The sequence below is a fragment of the Bos grunniens genome, chromosome 1 (assembly GCF_055505025.1).
Source record: "Bos grunniens cultivar Pamir isolate PY7600 chromosome 1, Bosgru_T2T1.0, whole genome shotgun sequence".
NCBI classification, from domain to species: domain Eukaryota; kingdom Metazoa; phylum Chordata; class Mammalia; order Artiodactyla; family Bovidae; genus Bos; species Bos grunniens.
In genome coordinates this window covers 89,245,622-89,265,421 of record NC_141165.1, presented here as the reverse complement: position 1 = coordinate 89,265,421, position 19,800 = coordinate 89,245,622, and the positions used below count along the sequence as shown (strand labels likewise).

Below are 19,800 nucleotides of genomic sequence, written 5' to 3'. Positions count from 1 at the left end.
CAATGGAGTGTGTGCCCCAGGCCCAGGGTGGGCACTGAGCCTGTGGGTGAGGGGCGCAGAAAGCAGCCATTCCCACCCGGCTCTGGGCTATGAGCATCGTCAACAAGCAGGGCTCTGGGAGCTGACGGTGGCTAGGACAGTGTTTCCCTTCCTCCCGGCCCCAGCCATTTTACCTTCTTGGGAGAGGATGATGAACTTGGTGGTCTTGAGCGTCTTTCCATTCAGTGTCCAAGTGATGGTGGCTGGGGGGTCAGAGGACACTCGGCACTGGAGCAGCAGCTTCTGACCCTCTGCCACATGGAGATCTTGTAGTTTCTCCTCGAAGGTCGGGGCTGTCCCTCGGCTCTCTGGTCTCTTTTCACTATCTGTGGCCCCTGCATGGCCCTTCTTGCAGTTCACATCATTCTTAATCTCCTTCTTAAGTTCTTCTTTCCCAGTGGGTTTTGGGATTTCAGCCGGCTTGGCATTGCCCAAGGGTTTGGGGGCCTCAGCTGGCTTGGCGTTATCCAAGGGTTTAGAGGTCTCAGCTGGCTTGGCATTGCCCACAAGTTTGGGGGTTTCAGCTGGCTTGACGTTACTCAAGGGTTTGGGGGTCTCAGCTGGCTTGGCGTTGCCCACAGCTTTGAGGGTTTCGGCTGGCTTGGCATTGCTCACAGGTTTAGGGGTCTCAGCTGGCTTGACATTACCCAAGGGTTTGGGGGTCTCAGCTGGCTTGACATTACCCAAGGGTTTGGGGGTCTCGGCTGGCTTGACATTACCCAAGGGTTTTGGGGTCTCTGCTGGCTTGGTGCTGCCCAAGGGTTTGGGGGTTTCTGCTGGCTTGGTGCTGCCCAAGGGTTTGGGGGTCTCAGTTGGCTTGATGTTACCCAAGGGTTTGGGAGTCTCAGCTGGCTTGACGTTACCCAAGGGTTTTGGGGTCTCTGCTGGCTTGGTGCTGCCCAAGGGTTTGGGGGTTTCTGCTGGCTTGGTGCTGCCCAAGGGTTTGGGGGTCTCAGCTGGCTTGACATTACCCAAGGGTTTGGGGGTCTCTGCTGGCTTGGTGCTGCTCAAGGGTTTGGGGGTATCAGCCAGCTTGGCGTTGCCCACGGGTTTCAGGAACCCTGAAGGCTGGGCATTGCCCACAGGCTTGAGACCTTCTGCTGCCTTGGCATTCAAGGCCTCAGTGTTATTGCTACCATTCTCTGTTGGTAATTTTTTCTTACTGCCCAACACTGAGCGAAAATCTGGGGTGGCCGGTTTTGGAGGGGGTACCTTCTCAGGCACAGGGGTCTTGGGAGTCCCCTTCTTGGCTAGGACAGAGCGGAAGTCCACCTGCTGGGGGCCATGCACTTTCCTCTCCTCCTCTGACAGGGTCTTCGGCTTCACCTGCCGCTGCAGGTTGGCGCGGAAATCCATCTGCTCAGCTGGGATCTCCTTCAGGTCCTCTTCAGACAAGGTCTTTGTACTCACCTTCTTGCCCAGGAGGTCGCGGAAGTCCAGCTGCTCAGCTGGGATCTCCTTCAGGTCCTCTTCAGACAAGGTCTTGGTGCTCACCTTCTTGCCCAGGAGGTCGCGGAAGTCCAGCTGCTCCACCTCCTGCTGGCGAACGGCCTCCTCCGTGTGCTGCCGTGTCTCCACGCGCCTCTTGAGCACCCCACGCACGTCCTCACCGTCGTCTTCTGCGGGGGCACCTTGCCCTCTTGCCACCGGCCAGCCAGGCCTCAGGCTCCCGTAGCCGTCACCACCACCACCACCATCAGCACCAGCTCCTCGGCCACAGAGGCCCTCGCAGCTGGCAGGCTCCCTCCCCCTGCGACCAGTGAAGGGAAAAAGGAAAGTAGCAGGAGGGAAAGGGGCCGGGTAAGAAAGAGACGTCAGGGAGAGCAAATCCCCGAGGGAGGGAGGGAGGGCGGAGGAAAGGGGAGGCCAGGGGGGCTGGCCAGGCCGTGTTTATAGAAGGGAACTTTGGTGAGAGGCGCTTGCTTGCTTAGTTGGTTTGTTACATCGGTAATGACTTCAGTAGCCTTATAAGGGTGTGTGCAAAAAAAAAAAAGAAAAAAATTTACCCCCCCCCTTCTCCCTCCCTCATTCCCCTTCCAGTCTCTCTGTCTTGGCTCCGGCAGCCTCAGCTAGAGGATACAAACAATCTGGGGCTGCCGAGCTGGGCCTGCTGGGACCAGGAGGAAGGTGGGTGGATAGTGGCACAGGGTCTGGCCTGGCAACCCCTGGGGGACACTCACCGCAGGACCGCTCTGGCCGGGCTGCTCTGTAGCATCAGGGACACCTGGCAACTGCATTGGCCAACACGGTTCCTGAAGAATTCAAGGGATCAGTACAGATCAAGGGCTTTCTGGGCCAAGGGCCTGCCTGATCTAGGGCTGTAGGGAGGGCAGGGCAGGCAGGAACTTGGCCACAGGTTGGCTCCAGGGAAGAGGGGACCATGGACTGAGCTGTGACCCTAACACACCCACACCAGACCTAGGTTTCGGGCAGGGCCCTCCCCGACCTTGGTCACCCTTTATCTTTCCAGCTCTTGATTAAGAAGGAAAAAAAAAAAGAATCAGCTAAGGTAGGCATCCAGAAATAGGAATACTTTTCTGTAAGTATATCATAAAAATAATACAATTGACACTCAGCCAAGGAAGAGTAAAGACTAAAGCTGCTGAGGGCTGTGATGGAGCTGCTTGGTCTAGACTGTGTGGCCCCACTAACCTTGCCCAGTGACCCTGAGTCTCATTCCATGCCCCCTTAATACTGAGGTGGTCATTCCTTCTACTCACAAGGTGCCCCCATCTGCAGGGTCCCCTTCACCTGCTCGTGAAATGAAAACACCCTCTAATCCCTACCAAAGTGACCCTTTTTCTTCTTCTGTAACAAAGAGAGAGCTCGGGATTCTTTAGCCCACTGCTAACACTGTCCATGACCAGCTGGGGAAAGGGGCTCAGGAAAGGGGCTGTACCATACCCATGCTGTGCTGGGCTTACAGCAGATCAGCCGTCAGATCCCACAAGGCTGCCATCTGCTGGCAGGTCTGGGCTCTGAGGAGCCCAATAAGGTGCTGCTCAGACTGGGGGAAGCTGTGCAGGCAGATGTGATAGTCAAAGGTAACTCTGCCTGCTAATAACCATGCTTTATGTAGCACCCTCCACCTATCATGACTCACAGCCACTGTGTTTCTTGCCCCAACAGCCCAGGGAGGTTGTGCCAGCATTCTTGTGCCCACTATAAAGGGAAGAAGGGGAGGCTCAGGGTTTCCAGGATGCAGTGTTGGGCTCTTGGGGTCTCCCACTCATTTCCTGCACTTGTCCATGTCGTGTGCACTTCAGGGGCTGGCACCTGCCCCAGGTCCCACCGTAGACCTAATCCATCTCATATATTCCATCTCCTTTACTCATGGCAGATCTGTGAGGTGGCTGTCAGCAACTGTTTTTACAGGTGAGAAAAACTAGGCTTATAAAGGTTAAGTAACTTTGCCTAAACTCACAGGGCTGGCTAGTAGGGAAAAGGGTTGGAACCTGACTTGTAATTTTCCCATCCCACCCTGCAGTGCTCTTCAGTACAAATCTATCCTGGGACACGTGTGTGTTTGTGTGTGTCTATGTGTACATGTGTATATCGACCACATGTAGATGGGATCTACCTGACGGGCACCTGTACCTGCCAGTCCATGATTGGGAACATGTGTATGTTACCCCCACATGGACAGAGAGCTGATCACATGTTCCTGTGGTGCTGCCAATGCACTCAAGCAATTACCTTGCTTTGCATGGCCTCCCTCCCAATGCAGGGCCAACTCCAGGTCAGGCACCGGCAGCCCATGGTGTGGCAGATGATTCTTGAGGGTCCTGGGGGTCACTATTTGCTCCTCGACACTGGGAACCCGCTTGACAGAGGAGAGGTTGGCCTTTCGTGCTCCCTAACCTTCTCTCATCTACTGCGTACCTGCTGGTTGTCTTCCATAGACAGCACTTAGGTGCCTTCTCAGCACCAGGCTCTGGGAAGGCTCAGGCCCTCAGAGCATCCTGGGAACTCAGCACAGAAAACTACCAGGGCTCGGGTGACTCACAGAATAGCCATGGGGGTCACCTGTGGCTGAGGCCTCGCCCCTGAGCACCCTGCATCTTTGAGGTTGCTGGCTAGTAGGGCCCACTCTGTTCCCACTTTTCTTGTAAGCACAGGGTGCAGGGTCTGGGGTGGGCATGGAGCATGAGGACAGGGTGCCCTGGGGCCATGTTTTCCGGGGCGCCCTTTCTGACATCTCCTCTGCTGAGTCTCCTCCTGTCACAAATAGAACATAGCCCAGATGCACATTTAGGAGCAGATGTTGACCACATGGCCAGGCTTCACCCCAACCAAGCCCCTCAGAGGCTCTCAATGGTCGGGTGCCCTGACCCCTGAGCTGAAGTGAGCGCCAGCTCCCCACAGGGGAAGCTGGCAAGGGCTTCTGTTGTTTTCTATTACCTGCCTTGAAGAAGGGGGTGCAGGCAGCCTGCTGCCCACCCCTTCTCCAGGCCTCATGCGGGGGCACCCAGACAGTCTGAAGGGGCAGAATTGGGAATACTACAGCAGTCCCACTAAAGAGATCATCTCTTGGCATGATCTGGGGGTCACTATTTCTACAGCCACACACCAAAATCTCTGCTAGACTCTTTTCTTTTAACTTTGTGTTTTGTATTTGAGTATAGCCAATTAACAATTTGAGTATAGCCAATTAATAGTTTCAGGTGGACAGCAAAGGGACTCAGCAATACACATACATGTGTCCATTCTCCCCCAAACTCCCATCCCCTCCCATCCAGTCTGCCACATAGCATTGAGCCGACTTCCCTGTGCTATACAGTGGGTCCTTGTTGGTTATCCATTTTAAATATTTGGCTAGACTTTTAGGGCAAATCATGGGTTCATGTGGAAAGATCAGAGAGGCAGGTTACCTGGGACCCACATCCCAGATAACCTAACCAGCTGATCAGCCGCTTGGGGCCTTTTTGGTGTCGGCACAGACTCAGTTACAAAGTCAGGCCTGAGGCTGAGGCCCCAACCCCATGCCCAGCCCAGGTGCTGCCACAGAGGTATGGGGCTGTCATTCTGTAAGTGACACCTTTTGCACCCAACAGAATCCTCTGTGTTCCCTACCTCCTAAGCTCTGAGTCAGAAGCCCACTCTCTGGTTACAAAATCTTGGACCCTGCCCCACACTGAATCACCCACCCCTAGAATGGATTCTATATGCAAAATTAAAGAACTAATTTCCTGGCAAGTAGCAATCTTTCAAATATTTCAGTTAGAATTTGGAGCTGATTTTTTGACATTTGCCCTTTTAGTTCAGAGCTAGGGAAGGGAAGGCAGGACTCAGCCGCGCATGTGCCCCCAGCTCCCGCAGCGACAGACAGCACCTGTCCCACTCCCGCCCTCAGCCCAGCTTCCTCCCAGTCTCTGTCCTTGAAAGGCATTCTGTCCTGGGCACAGGTCTGATTTCTCTCTAGGTCTGGGTCTGAGAAAAGTCAGAGGAGCCCCTGGCAGGCCTGGCACACACTCCCCAGGGCAATTTTCCATGGACTTGCCTCCTTACTGGGGAAAAAGCCAAGGCCAGGAAGCAGCCTCCCAAAGGAATGCAGAGGCTGGATGCAGGGGAGGGAAGAGGGGTGAGGGATGCAAGTTTGGGGACCCCAGTGTGACATCCTGTTCCAGGTTTCCCAAGTTCCCAGTGCACTGAAACAAAGAATGGAGGAACATCTGGTTTAAAGACAGAGCTGAGGGTTCCAGTCTGGGCTCTGCTACTCACCTTTGGGTGGCCATGACCCTGAGGCCTCAGCTTCCCCCATTATTAAACAAGGAGGCGGTTCAATAACTTCTGAAGTCCCTTCCAGCTAAGACAGTCTAAGTTTTATGACTGTCCCCAGCTGGGCCCAGACAGTCTGCCTGCCGACCTCCCAGTGCAACCCTCCACTCTGGCCTGGCAGGCTTCCCACAGCCTTGCTTTGCTCTTTCCTACCCTCTCACATTCAGTCTATCCAATGAGACTTGCCTCATTTGCCTCAAAATCCCACAAAAACTCATCTTTTCTAGGATGTCTAGCTTGAGTACATGAGTACTGTCTCAAAGCATCATTCCTTTCATACAGACAAGCTCTATTCTAACACAGAATCAGTTTCCATTATTTGCACGGCTGAGAGGAAGAAACTATTTTCTATTGTGGAGGCAGATTGGTCTTCCTGATAACTAGTTCAGGAACAAGGCTAAGGCCATCAGTGTGTTCTGAGCATATTGCTGATGGTGATAGGATAATCAATTGGCCCACAACCATCTCATCAGCTGCCACGGACGTGGTATTACCTCTGGTGAGGTTTGCTGAGCCTTGCCAGCTAAGTAGAATTTCCTAGCAGATCCAAAGATGCCCAAGAAGTAATAAGTGGCTATTTTACTAAAACTCACCAAATATTTTTTGTTTGATGGTTTGTTATGCAGCAGAAGCTAACAATTCAAGTATAAAGCAATCCCCAGAAAGGACCCAAGTAGATGGAGCACATGCTAGGTTTTGTCCTTACTTAGAACAAGGCTCCATCATGGCAGTAGCTTTGGCATGTGGTTACAGAGCCTGTCTGTAGCTCAGAGCCCTGAACACCGTGGGCTCAGTACAGGGAAATGAATGATCCAGGAGAACAAGCCCCTTGTAAAGAGGCCAGGCACCTGAGCCAGAGCAGTCCAACCATCTTCAGGATGTGGCAAATCTGTTTGCAGAGTCATGGTACAGAAAAGTGCTCTTTTTCAGTGCTAATACCAACCCTAGGGGCTGGTGTTCTGTCCCCATCAACCCAGGGTGGACATGGAGTCAAGAATTAGAGCAGTTTAAAGGTAGAAAAATATTTCTGGATCACATCCATTTAACAAATAGCTACCAAATGCCGACTATAGGCAGACAATGCTCTAGGCACTGGGAACACAGCAACGTGCCTTCATGGAGCTCACCTTCCCATTTCCCTAGAAAGACCTTGAAAGGGAGGAGAAATGGATGGGGGTAGTTAATGTCCCTCTAGTGGTTTTAAATGTCTACAAACTCTTTGATACTCCTCTCTCCAAGAGGAGAACTTAATTTCCCTTTGCCTGAATATGGGCTGTACGTACTGACTCACCGCTCATGGATAGAATGTGGCAGAAGTAACGACTGCTGAAGAATGGTCACAGGAGACTGAAACCAGCTGTCTCCCTTGGACCACCAGCTCTGGGGAAGCCAGCTGCCATGTCATGAAGATGCTCAGACAGCCCTAGGGAGAGGTCCACATGGCCAGGAGCTGAGGCCTCCTGCCAACAGTCTTGTGAGTGAGTGAGCCATCATAGATGTGGACCCTCATCTTGAGAGGCTTGACCCTCTCAAGCCTCAGTCGAGTCTTCAGAGACAGTAGCCCCTGCTGACATCTTCATTGCAACCTTGTATAAAAGCCTGAGGCAAAACCCATAGAAACTGTGAGAATATTATTGGTGTCTCAAGCAATACGAGGGTGAGAGATAACAAATAAATTCCCTTCATGGGACTTCCCAGGTGGCAACAGTGGTAAAGAACCTGCCTGCCAATGCAGGAGACATCAGAGACCAGGGTTTGATCCCTGGGTCAGGAAGACCCCTGGAGGAGGAAATGGCAACTCATTCCAGTATACTCGCCTGGAAAATCCCATGGACAGAGGAGCCAGGCAGGCTACAGTCCACGGCATCACAAAGAGTCAGACGTGACTGAAGCAACTTGGCACAGCATATTCCCTTCACAATAGATAATGCTGCTTTCCCAATTTTAACCCATCTTTCCTCATGTTCTTCATATACCAAATAATGGGGGCAACAAAACCAGGATGTAATAAGATGGAGGACTCTGGGGAATTGCGCTCAGGAGGGAAGGCTCTCAATAAACCTCTGCTGTCTTGAGGTGGAAGAACAAAAGCTTGTCAGTAGCACCAAGCCTGCTCTTTCTTTTCCCTGAAGCCCAGCCCCACATTCTTCTGTGGCTCCTCTGGCTTCCCAGTCCCAAGTAGCGACTTTGCCAGGAGGTAGGGACTGGGTGGAGAGGGGTTAGAGGAAATCAGCAGGGCATGCAGACTCACTTGAGCAGGATCTCATACTGGCCGGCATGCCAGGGCTGCACGTTTTTCAGAACCAGGGTGAACACGTCCTCATTCTGTAGCACCTCGAAGTGGCCAGTGTCCCTGGAGAGGGCTTTGCCATCTCGGAGCCAGTGCACAGTGGGGAAGGGGTCGCCGGCTATGGCACAGGAGATAAGAACACTCTGGCCCAGGCAGGCAGTCACTGAGCGGGGCTTGCTGATGAACCAGGGCTGGGTGCCATCCTGCGGCTCTGAAGTTAGCAGAGGGTTGAGTTAGAGAGGAAGGCCTTTCAGCCGAGAGCATCCACCTAACTCTCCAAGGTGGTGAAGGTCAGAAGACAGCATGTTACCCAAAGAACAGCTTATCCAGAAATGACTCTTATTGAACACTCAGGGAGAGCACCTCCTTCTCATGGCAAATCTGTCTTGGTTGCTTCTCAGAGGGCAAAATTAACATGAGCTTGTAGCAAGGGGAGGTCACCTAGAATGTACAGGGGCACTGGGCTAGGACAGTGATCCGTGTGATGAAGAGCTGTCGCCTGCTTGTGTGTGCTTAACTTGTCTCTCCTCTTAAATATGGGTTCTCTAAAGGCAAGGGCCCTCATAGGCCCTCACTTCCAAAGCTGTCACTGCCAACTGTTAGTGTATTAGGAGATTTCTCTCCTAGCACTCTAGGCAGCTGCTCACCAGTAATCCAGGGAGAGCAGGAGCTTCCAAAGGCAGGGAAGGGTGGCCCCACTCAGCCAGAGCCTCAGATGGAGGACGGAGAGCTGGCCACTGGGGCTGGGATGGAACCAAGGGAGCACAGGAGATGGTAACAAAGTAGGCCCACATGGTTTCCTCACCTCCAGATCGTCTTTGGAGAGACCGTAACCACATAGTTACCCCGTCCCTGCCCTGCTTCTGGTCACCAGGTCACAGGTCAGCCCCACCTTGCACGGTGAGCACGGCCTGTGTGCGGACCTCTCCTGCGCTGTTCCAGGCCTCACAGGTGTAAGTGCCCGTGTCCTCTGGGAACACTTCCTGGATACACAGGCTGTGCTGAGTGCCTCTCTGTTCAAAGTGGAAGTCCTCGGACTCCTGGATCTCAGTCCCGTCGTGAAGCCAGATGACCTCCGGGGGCGGGTTCCCTGAACAGAGAGGAGCAGCAAGGGGCTAGTCAGAGAGGTGCTTCCCTGGGCTATGGGCAACTCTGCTTAGTACTGTGGCATTGCATTGCTTCAGTCTTCCCATCCATAAATATTCTAACCCAACCTACCTCATAGGTTTACTGGGAGGGTTAAATAAATTAATACCACCCCCTCAGGAGCCCACCAGAAAAGCAGACTAGAGCAGCACCTGGCACAAAGAAAGTACTCAATACATGTTCATTATAATTGCTTAACAACAAATTTGGGGAAACCAGAAAGAATCCAGAAGTGGAAAAAAAAAAAAAAACAATTTCAGAGATGAAAAACATATTGGTATAAAAGCTTTTAAAATCAGAATTCAGACTGATAATGCTGAGCGGTAGCTGTATCGGTGGGTTCCAGCTCATTTCCTGCCCTGCACACCTCACACAGGCCTTCACAGAAACTCCCTTGTCAGTTTTCACCAAGGAAAGGCTCCATCAGCATTTCATTTTGGTACCATACAAATGTCCAAGGGTGAAGATGGGTGTCAGGCTTTCCAGACCCAGCTCTTGGTGGATAGCATTTTCAGTTTTTGCTAGTCTATTTCCCTGGGGGTAGCTTCTAGCAATTTTTGGGGGGGCCATAAAACACCAGCCACCTGTGAGAGTTCCTCTGTGGTAAGAGCTGAGCCATGGTGTTCTGCTTCCAGGGGAGCAAGACCCTGGGAATAGCTGCATGGTGTCAGGCTCTTTCAAGGACAGTGAAGACCACCACCTGCCTCGATGGGGTAGCCAACCCTGTGTCTGGAGGCCAGGGGGCCTCTGATTTCTAAACTTGAGGAGTGTGTGCAGGGGAGGGGACCCAGCCTCTGCCTGTATTATCCAGGGACTGCCTCCAGCCTTTGGGAGCAGGGAGTTCACCCTGAGACCGCGGGTCGTCTCCCAGCTCATCCTTATCGCCTTTGCTCCAAAGAAACTGTAAAACCAGAGAGGACCTCCAGGCTGTCAGCAGGACTTATCAGAGGCCAGCACAAGTCTATGTCATTAAGACCGTGCCAGGAGATTCCCCAGGCTTCGCTTGCTGGCTTCCAGCAAGGACTGTGACGTCTTCCACTGGGCTGCTCATCCCATGCTCTTGTCATCCCATCCCTATGTGAGAAGGCCTCTGTTCCATCTTCTCACCGTAACATTTGAATACAGCAACTATCTTTCGAGAGTCTGGGAGTTCTCACAGCATCTGGTTTTGGACCAGTGTTTATAATCTCCAGTTACACTGGCCACACTATGTTTTCAATTAATCCCCCACCTCTCTAGCATGGCCATCTTTCCCCCCCTGAACCGTTTAACCTTGAGTCCAGAAAATCCTGCCCAGAAAAAGCAGAAACGAGGGGCCAAGAGGCTTCATTTCTGCAGGTCTGTTGACTGACAGTTTCAGGCTGATTTTCTGATGGATCAATGAGCTGAGCAGGATGTCGGGGAGCAATGCCCATGTTGCAACCATGCCCATTTTCACGTATGCCCAGAGGAGAGAGACGGGGCAGACCTGACACCTGGACTGTCATGGTGACCTGGCTCCCATCCATGACTTGGAGATCAGAGAGGCCCTGCAGGAAGAGGGGCGCGACGGGCTTGTTGGGGGCTGCAGGCAGGAGGTACTCGCTCTTCTCCTCACTCTTCTTCTCTGTGTGGCAAACAGAATGTGGGGTGAACATTCACTCATTCATTCCACAGACACGGACTAAAGGAACACTCAGCATGTGAACGTGCTGGGCTCATGTTCCCACCAGAAACCGACTACTGCCAGATGAGGAGTGTGGGAGGCCCAGGAGACCCCTCAAAACAAGGCATGCCCATTTCCCTGCATGGCATGACGGTGCTGTTGCCTCCCAGCAGGAAAGGATGAGGCCTCTGGAGAGCCATGTCCAACCTAGGCTCTGGGTCTCCAGGAGCACTTCTGGGGGATGGAAGTGGTGGGGGAGAGCCAACGCTTGGCATCCTATGAGATTTTTACCCCTTAAATTTTATTTACTCTTTTGAATAAGACACATTCATATGGCATAAAGTTCAAAAGGTACATAGAGTATGTGTACAGTCTCCCTTCTACCCCTGTCCTCTGGCCAAATGTTTCTCCCCAGAGGCCACCAATTTCCAGCTTCTTGTTCATCGTGCCAACGATGGTCCGTGTGTATAACACACAATAGCACATAGGTATGCACTTTTATTTTTCTTCTCTTAAAAGACTGACAGCAAACTATATACAATGATTGGCACCTTGCTTTTTCATCTAACAATACAGTCATCCCTTGGTATCTGCAGGGGATTGGTTCCAGGACCCCTTGCTGATACCAAAATCTGCAGCTGCTCAAGTACCTTATATAAGAAAAAATAGCATAATATTTGCATATAACCTAAAATCCTCCTATATACTTTAAAATCACCTCTTGATTACTTATAATACCTAATATAATGTAAGCACTATATAAATAGTTGCCAGCACAGCAAATTCAAATTGTGCTTTTTGAAACTTTCTGGAATTTTTTTTCTCAGATATTTTTGATATGCGGTTGTTTGAATCTACAGATGCAGAACCTGCAGGTACACAGGTAGAACTGCATATCTAGATGTCTCTCATAAAACAGAACTGGAGAGCTTCTTCATTGTTCTCTATGACTGCATGGTGTTCCATTACCATCGCCTGAGATTTTAAGCACTTCAAGAAAGTCAAAGACACTACATCATTAGAATGACTAAAACTAAAGACTGATCATCCTAAGGACCGTGCTGGCGAGGATGTGGCACAACCAGAACTCTCCTACGCTGCTGGTGCGAGTGCAAAATAGTTCAGACCCTTTTGAACACAATCTGACAGTTTCTTGAAAAGTTAATCATTTAGCACATGATCCATTCATTCTATTCCTGGGTATTTACACAAGAGCAATGAAAGCACATGTCCAAACAAAGACTTGTACACAAACATTCATAGCAGCTTTCTTCCTAATGGCTCCAAACTGGAAAAAACCCAAATGCACATCAACAAGTGAATGAATAAACATACTATGATGTATCCATACCAATGGAATACTACTCAGCGCTAACAAAAACACTGCAACAAGGACAAATCTCACCAACATTGCACTGAATGAAAGAAAGCAGACCAAGAAAGTATACTGGATGATTCCATTTATATAAAATTCTAGAAAAAGCAAAATATAGTGACAGGTTGTTTGGGGCAGGGGTTGGGGGATAGATTGTAAAGGGGCATAAGAAAGCATTTGGAGTGATGGAGATGTTCATTTCTTAAAATCGTGGTGAAGGTTTCATGCACGAAGGTTCAAAGTAAACACCATAAATATATGTAGTTTGTCGTACAGCCAAAATGGGGAGAAAATCTCTCTCTGGGAGAGGGAAAGAGTGTCCCAGCTAGCCAAAGACAGAAACTAGAACAACTCTCTGGGTTCAGGGCTGGCCCACTCACCCCCATTCTGTTCTCTGGGGGAGGTAGGGTAATAAACAGGCTTTCCTTCATTCTCAGAATCCTCCCTAAGCTGGGCTCTGACCTGCCTCATGAGAGCCAAAGGGAAAGGGGCAGCGGAGAGGTGAGTTGGTATCTGTTTCCCACAGCTCCCAGCTGCTCAGTCTCTGACCCTGCCTTTCGTCCTGTGAGCCACACGGTTTTGATCTTCAGTAATAACTTTTTCAGTCTTTTTGGTTTTGTCTTGGTGGGGGTGGGGGGGGTGGCGGGTCTGAAGCGGGCAGGGGTAGAGACAAAGAAGGTTATGGTATCGCTAAGGTAAACTCCAAGTTTGGGGGCAGGGAGACTGTGGTATTTAGAGTTCTTTTTAGCCCACAGCCACACAAACCAGATCTTCTCCTGGAAGTCTGTAGCCATGACAATACATTTCTAGGCTGATTTACATACCTGGGAAAGGCCTAACTCCAAACTGGCCACTAAATGAAAACAAAATATGGCATACTTAGAACATGCCCAGCACAGCCTCTGGGACTGAGTGGGAGAGGCTGGGAAGACCAGGGAGGTGGGAGGACAAGTTACCCCAAGGCAGGGGCTGTGTGAAGGGCTTGGAGCCAGAGTGCAAGGGGACACAGGACCCACGCTCTGGCATCATTCCCTCTGACAGGGGCAGTCAGACACCCTTGGCAGAAGGCCCAACCGGTGGGCTTGAGGGACTCAATATTGGGAATGCTTAGATCTCCCTGGGCAAGCAGGCTGCCTCGGGAGAGTTGAGGAATTTCCTCTTGCATAGAACGAGAAGGCTCAAGGACAAAATGTTTTCGCCTGTCCAGAGCCCTCCCAGTTCCCGCCTCTCCACTGTCTTGGCCAGAGTCCCAGCTTCACAGAGCTCCCTGCAGATGGACTCTCATTCCCAGATGCTTCAGGAACATCAAAACCTCCAGCTCCCTTTCCTGCAAGCGGTTGACAGCTCTTCTTTGACCCCTCCATGTGTTAGGTCTTCCTACCGCTCAGTTTCCAGGCCTGGGCTTTGGCAAAGCCAAGCCACCCTACAGGTCTCAGCCAGTGCAACTAAATGCCTATCTGCACCTCCCTGCCCTGACAGGGTGTCCTGGGCACTGCCTCCCACGTGACAGCTCACTGGTTCTGAAAGCCACTGAAATGTAGGATCTGAGGCTGGGACTTGATCTTGGGCAAGGCACTCTCTCTTTCTAAAGCTCAACTCCCTCAACTGTATTTAGGGGAATAATAGTACTATTACAGGACCTGGGGGGTTTAAAGAGATAATATATGAAAGTACTTTCTCCAGCTACCCATCATCCACATTTGCAGGTGTGTGAGGCTGGCATGAGTGCTCACTCACACCTACCTCTTGGGCTTAATTACCTGGTGGGTATATCAGCAGCAGAAGAACAAATGGAGCCTCACCCCAGGATTAAATACTCTCATTTTTATGTCACCTAAGGGAAATACTGTTAAGAATACAAATGTGTTGCTTAAAAATATGGATATATCTAAAGTAAGTCTAAATTTTGAGAATAAAATTTCACTGCACTCCTTCAGAGAGAGAGGAGTGACAGTGTCTGAATCTGTGGAAACTGCCCCAGGCAGGCATTTAGTTTCAATGTCACCCATCGTCTCTGAGCCTGTTGGTGCCTCCCCAGCAAGGGCCCCACAGCAAGAACAGAGAGCAGAGGGAAGTGACAGGGAGTAAGTGTGCAGAATGAACCTGTTCTCAAGCCTGCCATTCAGGGTCACGTGGGACTAGAGCCACAGAGAGCCGGGCTCAGCCCCAGCTGCCGCCCCAGAGCCTTCACAGAAAGAGAGAAACATCTGCTGATGGACATCTAGGTTGCTTCCATGTCTTGGCTATTATAAACAGTGCTGCGATGAACATTGGGGTACACGTGTCTCTTTCCCTTCTGGTTTCCTCAGTGTGTATGCCCAGCAGTGGGGTTGCTGGATCATAAGGCAGTTCTATTTCCAGTTTTTTAAGGAATCTCCACACTGTTCTCCATAGTGGCTGTACTAGTTTGCATTCCCACCAACAGTGTAAGAGGGTTCCCTTTTCTCCACACCCTCTCCAGCATTTATTATTTGTAGACTTTTGGATCGCAGCCATTCTGACTGGTGTGAAATGGTACCTCATAGTGGTTTTGATTTGCATTTCTCTGATAATGAGTGATGTTGAGCATCTTTTCATGTGTTTGTTAGCCATCTGTATGTCTTCTTTGGAGAAATGTCTATTTAGTTCTTTGGCCCATTTTTTGATTGGGTCGTTTATTTTTCTGGTATTCTAACGCATATATATGGAATTTAGAAAGATGGTAACAATAACCCGGTGTACGAGACAGCAAAAGAGACACTGATGTATAGAACAGTCTTATGGACTCTGTGGGAGAGGGAGAGAGTGGGAAGATTTGGGAGAATGGCAATGAAACATGTAAAATATCATGTAGGAAACGAGTTGCCAGTCCAGGTTCGATGCATGATGCTGGATGCTTGGGGCTGGTGCACTGGGACGGCCCAGAGGGATGGTATGGGGAGGGAGGAGGGAGGAGGGTTCGGGATGGGGAACACATGTATACCTGTGGCGGATTCATTTTGATATTTGGCAAAACTAATACAATTATGTAAAGTTTAAAAAATAAAATAAAATTGGAAGAATAAAAAAAAAAAAAAGTGAAAAAAAAAAAAAAGAAATTGTGGACAGAAAAAAATAAATAAATAAATAAAAAGCAGAGACATTACTTTGCTGACAAAGGTCAAAAAAAAAAAAAAAAAAAGAAAGAGAGAAACAACCAAACCTCCCCTACAAACACACTCTGGGCTCAGATCCCGGAGCCAATGAGGATGTCCGTTTTAGGGCAAGCAACTTCCTTAGGCAACCCCAGAAAAGCAGCCCTAACTTGAATCCTGAAACCCCAGTCCCAAGCCCACCACCCAACTTTACTGGAGTGAGGCTGGGACATGCTCAGGTGAAGAAAGGTACCCAAGGTCCCCGAGCCAGTGACAGGCAGACTGAGAGCTCAAACCCAGGCCTCCTGACCATGAGGCCAAGGTGTTCTGAGATTGTCTTTTCCAAGGGAGCCAGTCACCTGCAAGGATGGCCGTGCTGGACTCCCCATGAGGACAGATGTGCTATGTGGACCCCCATTCTAGACACCTGACAAGGGAGAAAAGCTAACACAGAGCAGGGAAAGTCAGGGCAAAGGGCAAGGTGTGTGTTGGTCATTTAATTCCAAAGCCATACACAACTTATCCCGGCTCATCTGTGGCCGATAGATCACATATCAGTTTATGCTCCCTCTTGCGTGGACTTAGATACAATAAGAAGAGATGGATGGAAATGGATGTTGTGAGCTTCTAGCTCGAGCTGTGTGATCTGAAGCAAGTCCCCCAAGCTAAGCCTCAGGGTTCTCTCCTCTAAACTGATAAGGATACAGTTATCATCAGTTACTGACAATAATGCCCAAGTGATAAGGGTAATACACACATCATTAGTATAATGCATGATAAATACTGCTGGATTTTCAGATGATTCAAAGAAATGACATATGTAAAACAGCTAAAGAATATCTGGCACATAATAAGTACAAGAATAAATGTTTTGTGCCTTTCCTAATCCAACTGTTTTTGGTTAGGCAAACTCAATCCGACAATAATTATTGATACGATGAGAAATGATACAATATGGTGTCCTCTCAAATCAGGGTATTCACATATAATTGGTCAGAGATCTGAAAGGTCTCAGCTGCCACTGAGATAACATTATAACAATGCCTTACAAAGGTCAGCACTTAACGATTCTAAAGGATATCCGCAGCTCTCAGCTTATGTTCAACACCCTCTGAAGTCGGGAAGAATGTGCCCTCATTTTACAGCAGAATGAGCTGGGACTCAGAGAAGGAAGCTGGCAGAAAAGCTGACATGGCCAATGGGGTCCTGGTCTGGATGCTGCCTTCCTGACCTGAGAACAAAGGCCAGTCAGCTAGATTCCCCTGGGAGCTTTCTGTCCTTGTGCTCTTGCCCAGAGTTGCTGGTTCTCTAGAGACTCTCCTGGAGTCCTGCTTTAGCTGGCACCTGGTGCAGTCCTGGTTTCAGGCAGGGTAGGTGGACCAGGGTCTGAAGGAAGAGGCCCCCGGGGCCACAGCACCTCAGGCAACCTGAGCCTTTTTCATTTGGGGAGGGCAGACTCTGGCTGTGGTACACCAAGGGAGGAGGGATGCAATGGCAGACTTGCAACCCAGCTCAAATGGGGCTGGATTAAATATACCCCAGGTCTCCCCCACAGCTGTGCTTCCTCTGGTCTGCTGAGACCAAGCCCACAGGGCCCTTTCTCTTTGGAATCTAGGGCGGGCTGAGGCTCCTTGATTTAATGGCCTAGGACTAAATTTCTGAAGTGAATTTGTCTGTTGCTCAGGTACTTGGTCAATTAGCCAATGGCCCTCCACTCGCTCACTGGCTCTCTCTGCCATTAACTGGGTACCCGGGTGTTGGGGGCTCTGTTCCACACTGAGAGAAGGGAAAAGGAACAGGATTGTCCTCTGGTGGGAAAGACAAGAACTGAGATTAAGAGCGGCTATAAGAAGTGCACATGCTCAGTCACGTTCAACTCTGTGTGACCCCATGGACTGTAGCCAGTCAGGCTCCTCTGTCCATTGATTGGATTCTCCAGGTAAGAATCCTGGGGTGGGTAGCCATCCCCTTCTCCAGGCAATCTTCCCAACCCAGGGATCGAACCTGGGTCTCCTGCATTGCAGGCAGATTCTTTACTGTCTGACCCACCAGGGAACCCCATAAGCAGTTTATTGACAAGTAAAAAATGATGTCATGTAGATTAAACTATAGCAGGACTTAGGAAAGGGATAGAGGAATGAGAGGAGAGGAGAGAGAAGGTGGGAGAAGAAAGGAACATGGAGAGAGAGAAGGAAGGAGAGAGACAAAGACAGAGAGAGAGACCACTCTTTGAGCCTATATAGACCCCCCAAGAGCTTCCCTAGTAGCTCAGCTGGTAAAGAATCTGCCTGCAATGCAGGAGACCCCGGGGGGATTCCTGGGTTGGGAGCCTATCCCTGGAGAAGGGATAGGCTACCCACTCCAGTATTCTTGGGTTTCCCTGGTGGCTCAGATGGTAAAGAAATGGTCTGCAATGTGGGAGACCTGGGTTCGATCCCTAGCTTGGGAAGATCCTCTGGAGGAGGGCATGGCAACCCACTCCAGTATTCTTGCCTGGAGAATCTCCACGGACAGAGGAGTCTGGTAGGCTAAAGTCCAGGGGGTCGCAAAGAGTCAGACATGACTGAGTGACTAAACACAGCACAGGCCCTCCAAGTTTTCCCTCCTTGGCCATTTATGCTCCGTTTTGACTCATCAGAAACTGTTTCTGAAGACAGTCCCTAGTCATGAACTTAAACATAAAACTCTTGCTCTGGGGAAGCAAAAGTATCAAACAAATGACTTCTCAGAGACCCAGAGCAGCACAATGAGCATGTGGGCTGAGGCAACTGGAGGCCTAGAGGGGCTGCCTGTGAGCTGGCGTATTGTGGCTGCTGACCTGACGTCTGAGCATTGGTTTTCCTCATCTGTAGAATGGAGTTCATTCAAAAGTAGAGTGTGGAGTCGTTACAGGAATTAAACAAAACAAACTGGCTTTAACTGATTAGATCATTTATCAAAACAATGTTCCTCATTAAAAATGATAACTGATGGTCTCGTTTTAACACTTACAGGAACTTATATAATCCTAATTATAGGTTTTGAAAAGCTCTTATTTAGAGGAAGTTAAGCATCCACACAACAGGTGCTATTTGCTACTTTTCTCATTAATTCTCATACAATAACTAGTATATCATGCAGATGACATCACCCTTATGGCAGGAAGCAAAGAGGAACTAAAGAGCCTCTTGATGAAAGTGAAGAGCAGAGCGAAAAAGTTGGCTTAAAACCCAACATTCAGAAAACTAAGATCATGACATCAGTCCTATCCCTTCATGGCAAATAGATGGGGAAACAATTTAAACACTGACAGACTTTATTTTCTTGAGCTCCAAAATCACTGTAGATGGTGACTGCAGCCATGAAATTAAAAGACACTTGTTCCTTGGAAGCAAATCTATGACAAACCTAGACAGTGTATTAAAAAAGCAGAGACATTACTTTGCCGACAAAGGCCTAGATAGTCAAAGCTATGGTTTTTTCAGTAGTCATATATGGATGTGAGAGCTGGACCATAAAGAAGGCTGAGCGCTGAAGAATTGATGCTTTTGAATTGTGGTGTTGGAGAAGACTCTTGAGAGTCCCTTGGACTGCAAGATCAAATCAATCAATCCTAAAGGAAATCAATCTTAAATATTCATTGGAAGGACTGATGCTGAAACTGAAGCTCCAATACTTTAGTCACACTGACGCTGAAACTGAAGTTCCAATACTTTGGCCACCTGATGCAAAGAGCTGACTCATTAGAAAAGACTCTGATGCTGGGAAAGACTGAAGGCAGGAGGAGAAAGCAGTGACAGAGAATGAGATGGTTGGATGGCATTACCTACTCAATGGATATGTGTTTGAGCAAGCTCTGGGAGATGGTGAAGGACAGGAAAGCCTGGTGTGCTGCAGTTCATGAGGTTGTAAAGAGTCGGATACAACTGAGCGACTGAACAACCACAACAACTGGTATAAACTTGCTCATCAAAACTGGAGACATGAGCAAGGCCTTGGGCTTTCTTGGGCTTGAAAATTAAGAAGCCCCTACAGCTTTGTTATGGTGCTGGTGTGGATCCAAGTGTCTTCTTTTGTACTGCAATCATTCCCCTGTTCTTCCCTTCTGAATCCTTCCTCACTTTACAAGGGTTTAGCAAGAAAAACACTTCCGAGTTTCTCCTTAGACACTTTCTCTTGGAAGTTTTTTCCACCTGTCAACTTTTACCAGCTAAATTACCACTCTCTAAAGTGCCCCATGTTTATGGACTGAATTCACATTAAATGTACATGAGTAGTTTGCCTTGAAAATGGCCCTTAGAAGGTTCCCAGCTCATTCAAAACTTGTGTCAGATTAAAATAAAAAATTAAGGATGTCACCTTTAAGTGTTTAAACAGATGATGACACCAATATGAAACAGACAGAATTCTCTACCATCTAAAGAGCTTCCCAGGG

General features: G+C 49.4%; 1 protein-coding gene across 7 annotated transcripts in view; it reads right to left on the bottom strand.

Annotated features, from left to right (window-relative positions):
* MYLK (myosin light chain kinase) overlaps positions 1 to 19,800 on the bottom strand; it is a 281,903-nt gene that overhangs the window by 87,448 nt on the left and 174,655 nt on the right. For all 7 annotated transcript variants that reach the window (XM_086402745.1, XM_086402723.1, XM_086402766.1 and 4 more), the window contains 5 exons: positions 10,722 to 10,859; positions 9,000 to 9,197; positions 8,069 to 8,318; positions 2,220 to 2,291; positions 174 to 1,789 (listed from right to left, as the gene is read on the bottom strand). In XM_086402745.1, the coding sequence (XP_086258871.1) occupies positions 174 to 1,789; positions 2,220 to 2,291; positions 8,069 to 8,318; positions 9,000 to 9,197; positions 10,722 to 10,859 (2,274 nt within the window). The remainder of the gene's footprint in view (positions 1 to 173; positions 1,790 to 2,219; positions 2,292 to 8,068; positions 8,319 to 8,999; positions 9,198 to 10,721; positions 10,860 to 19,800) is intronic.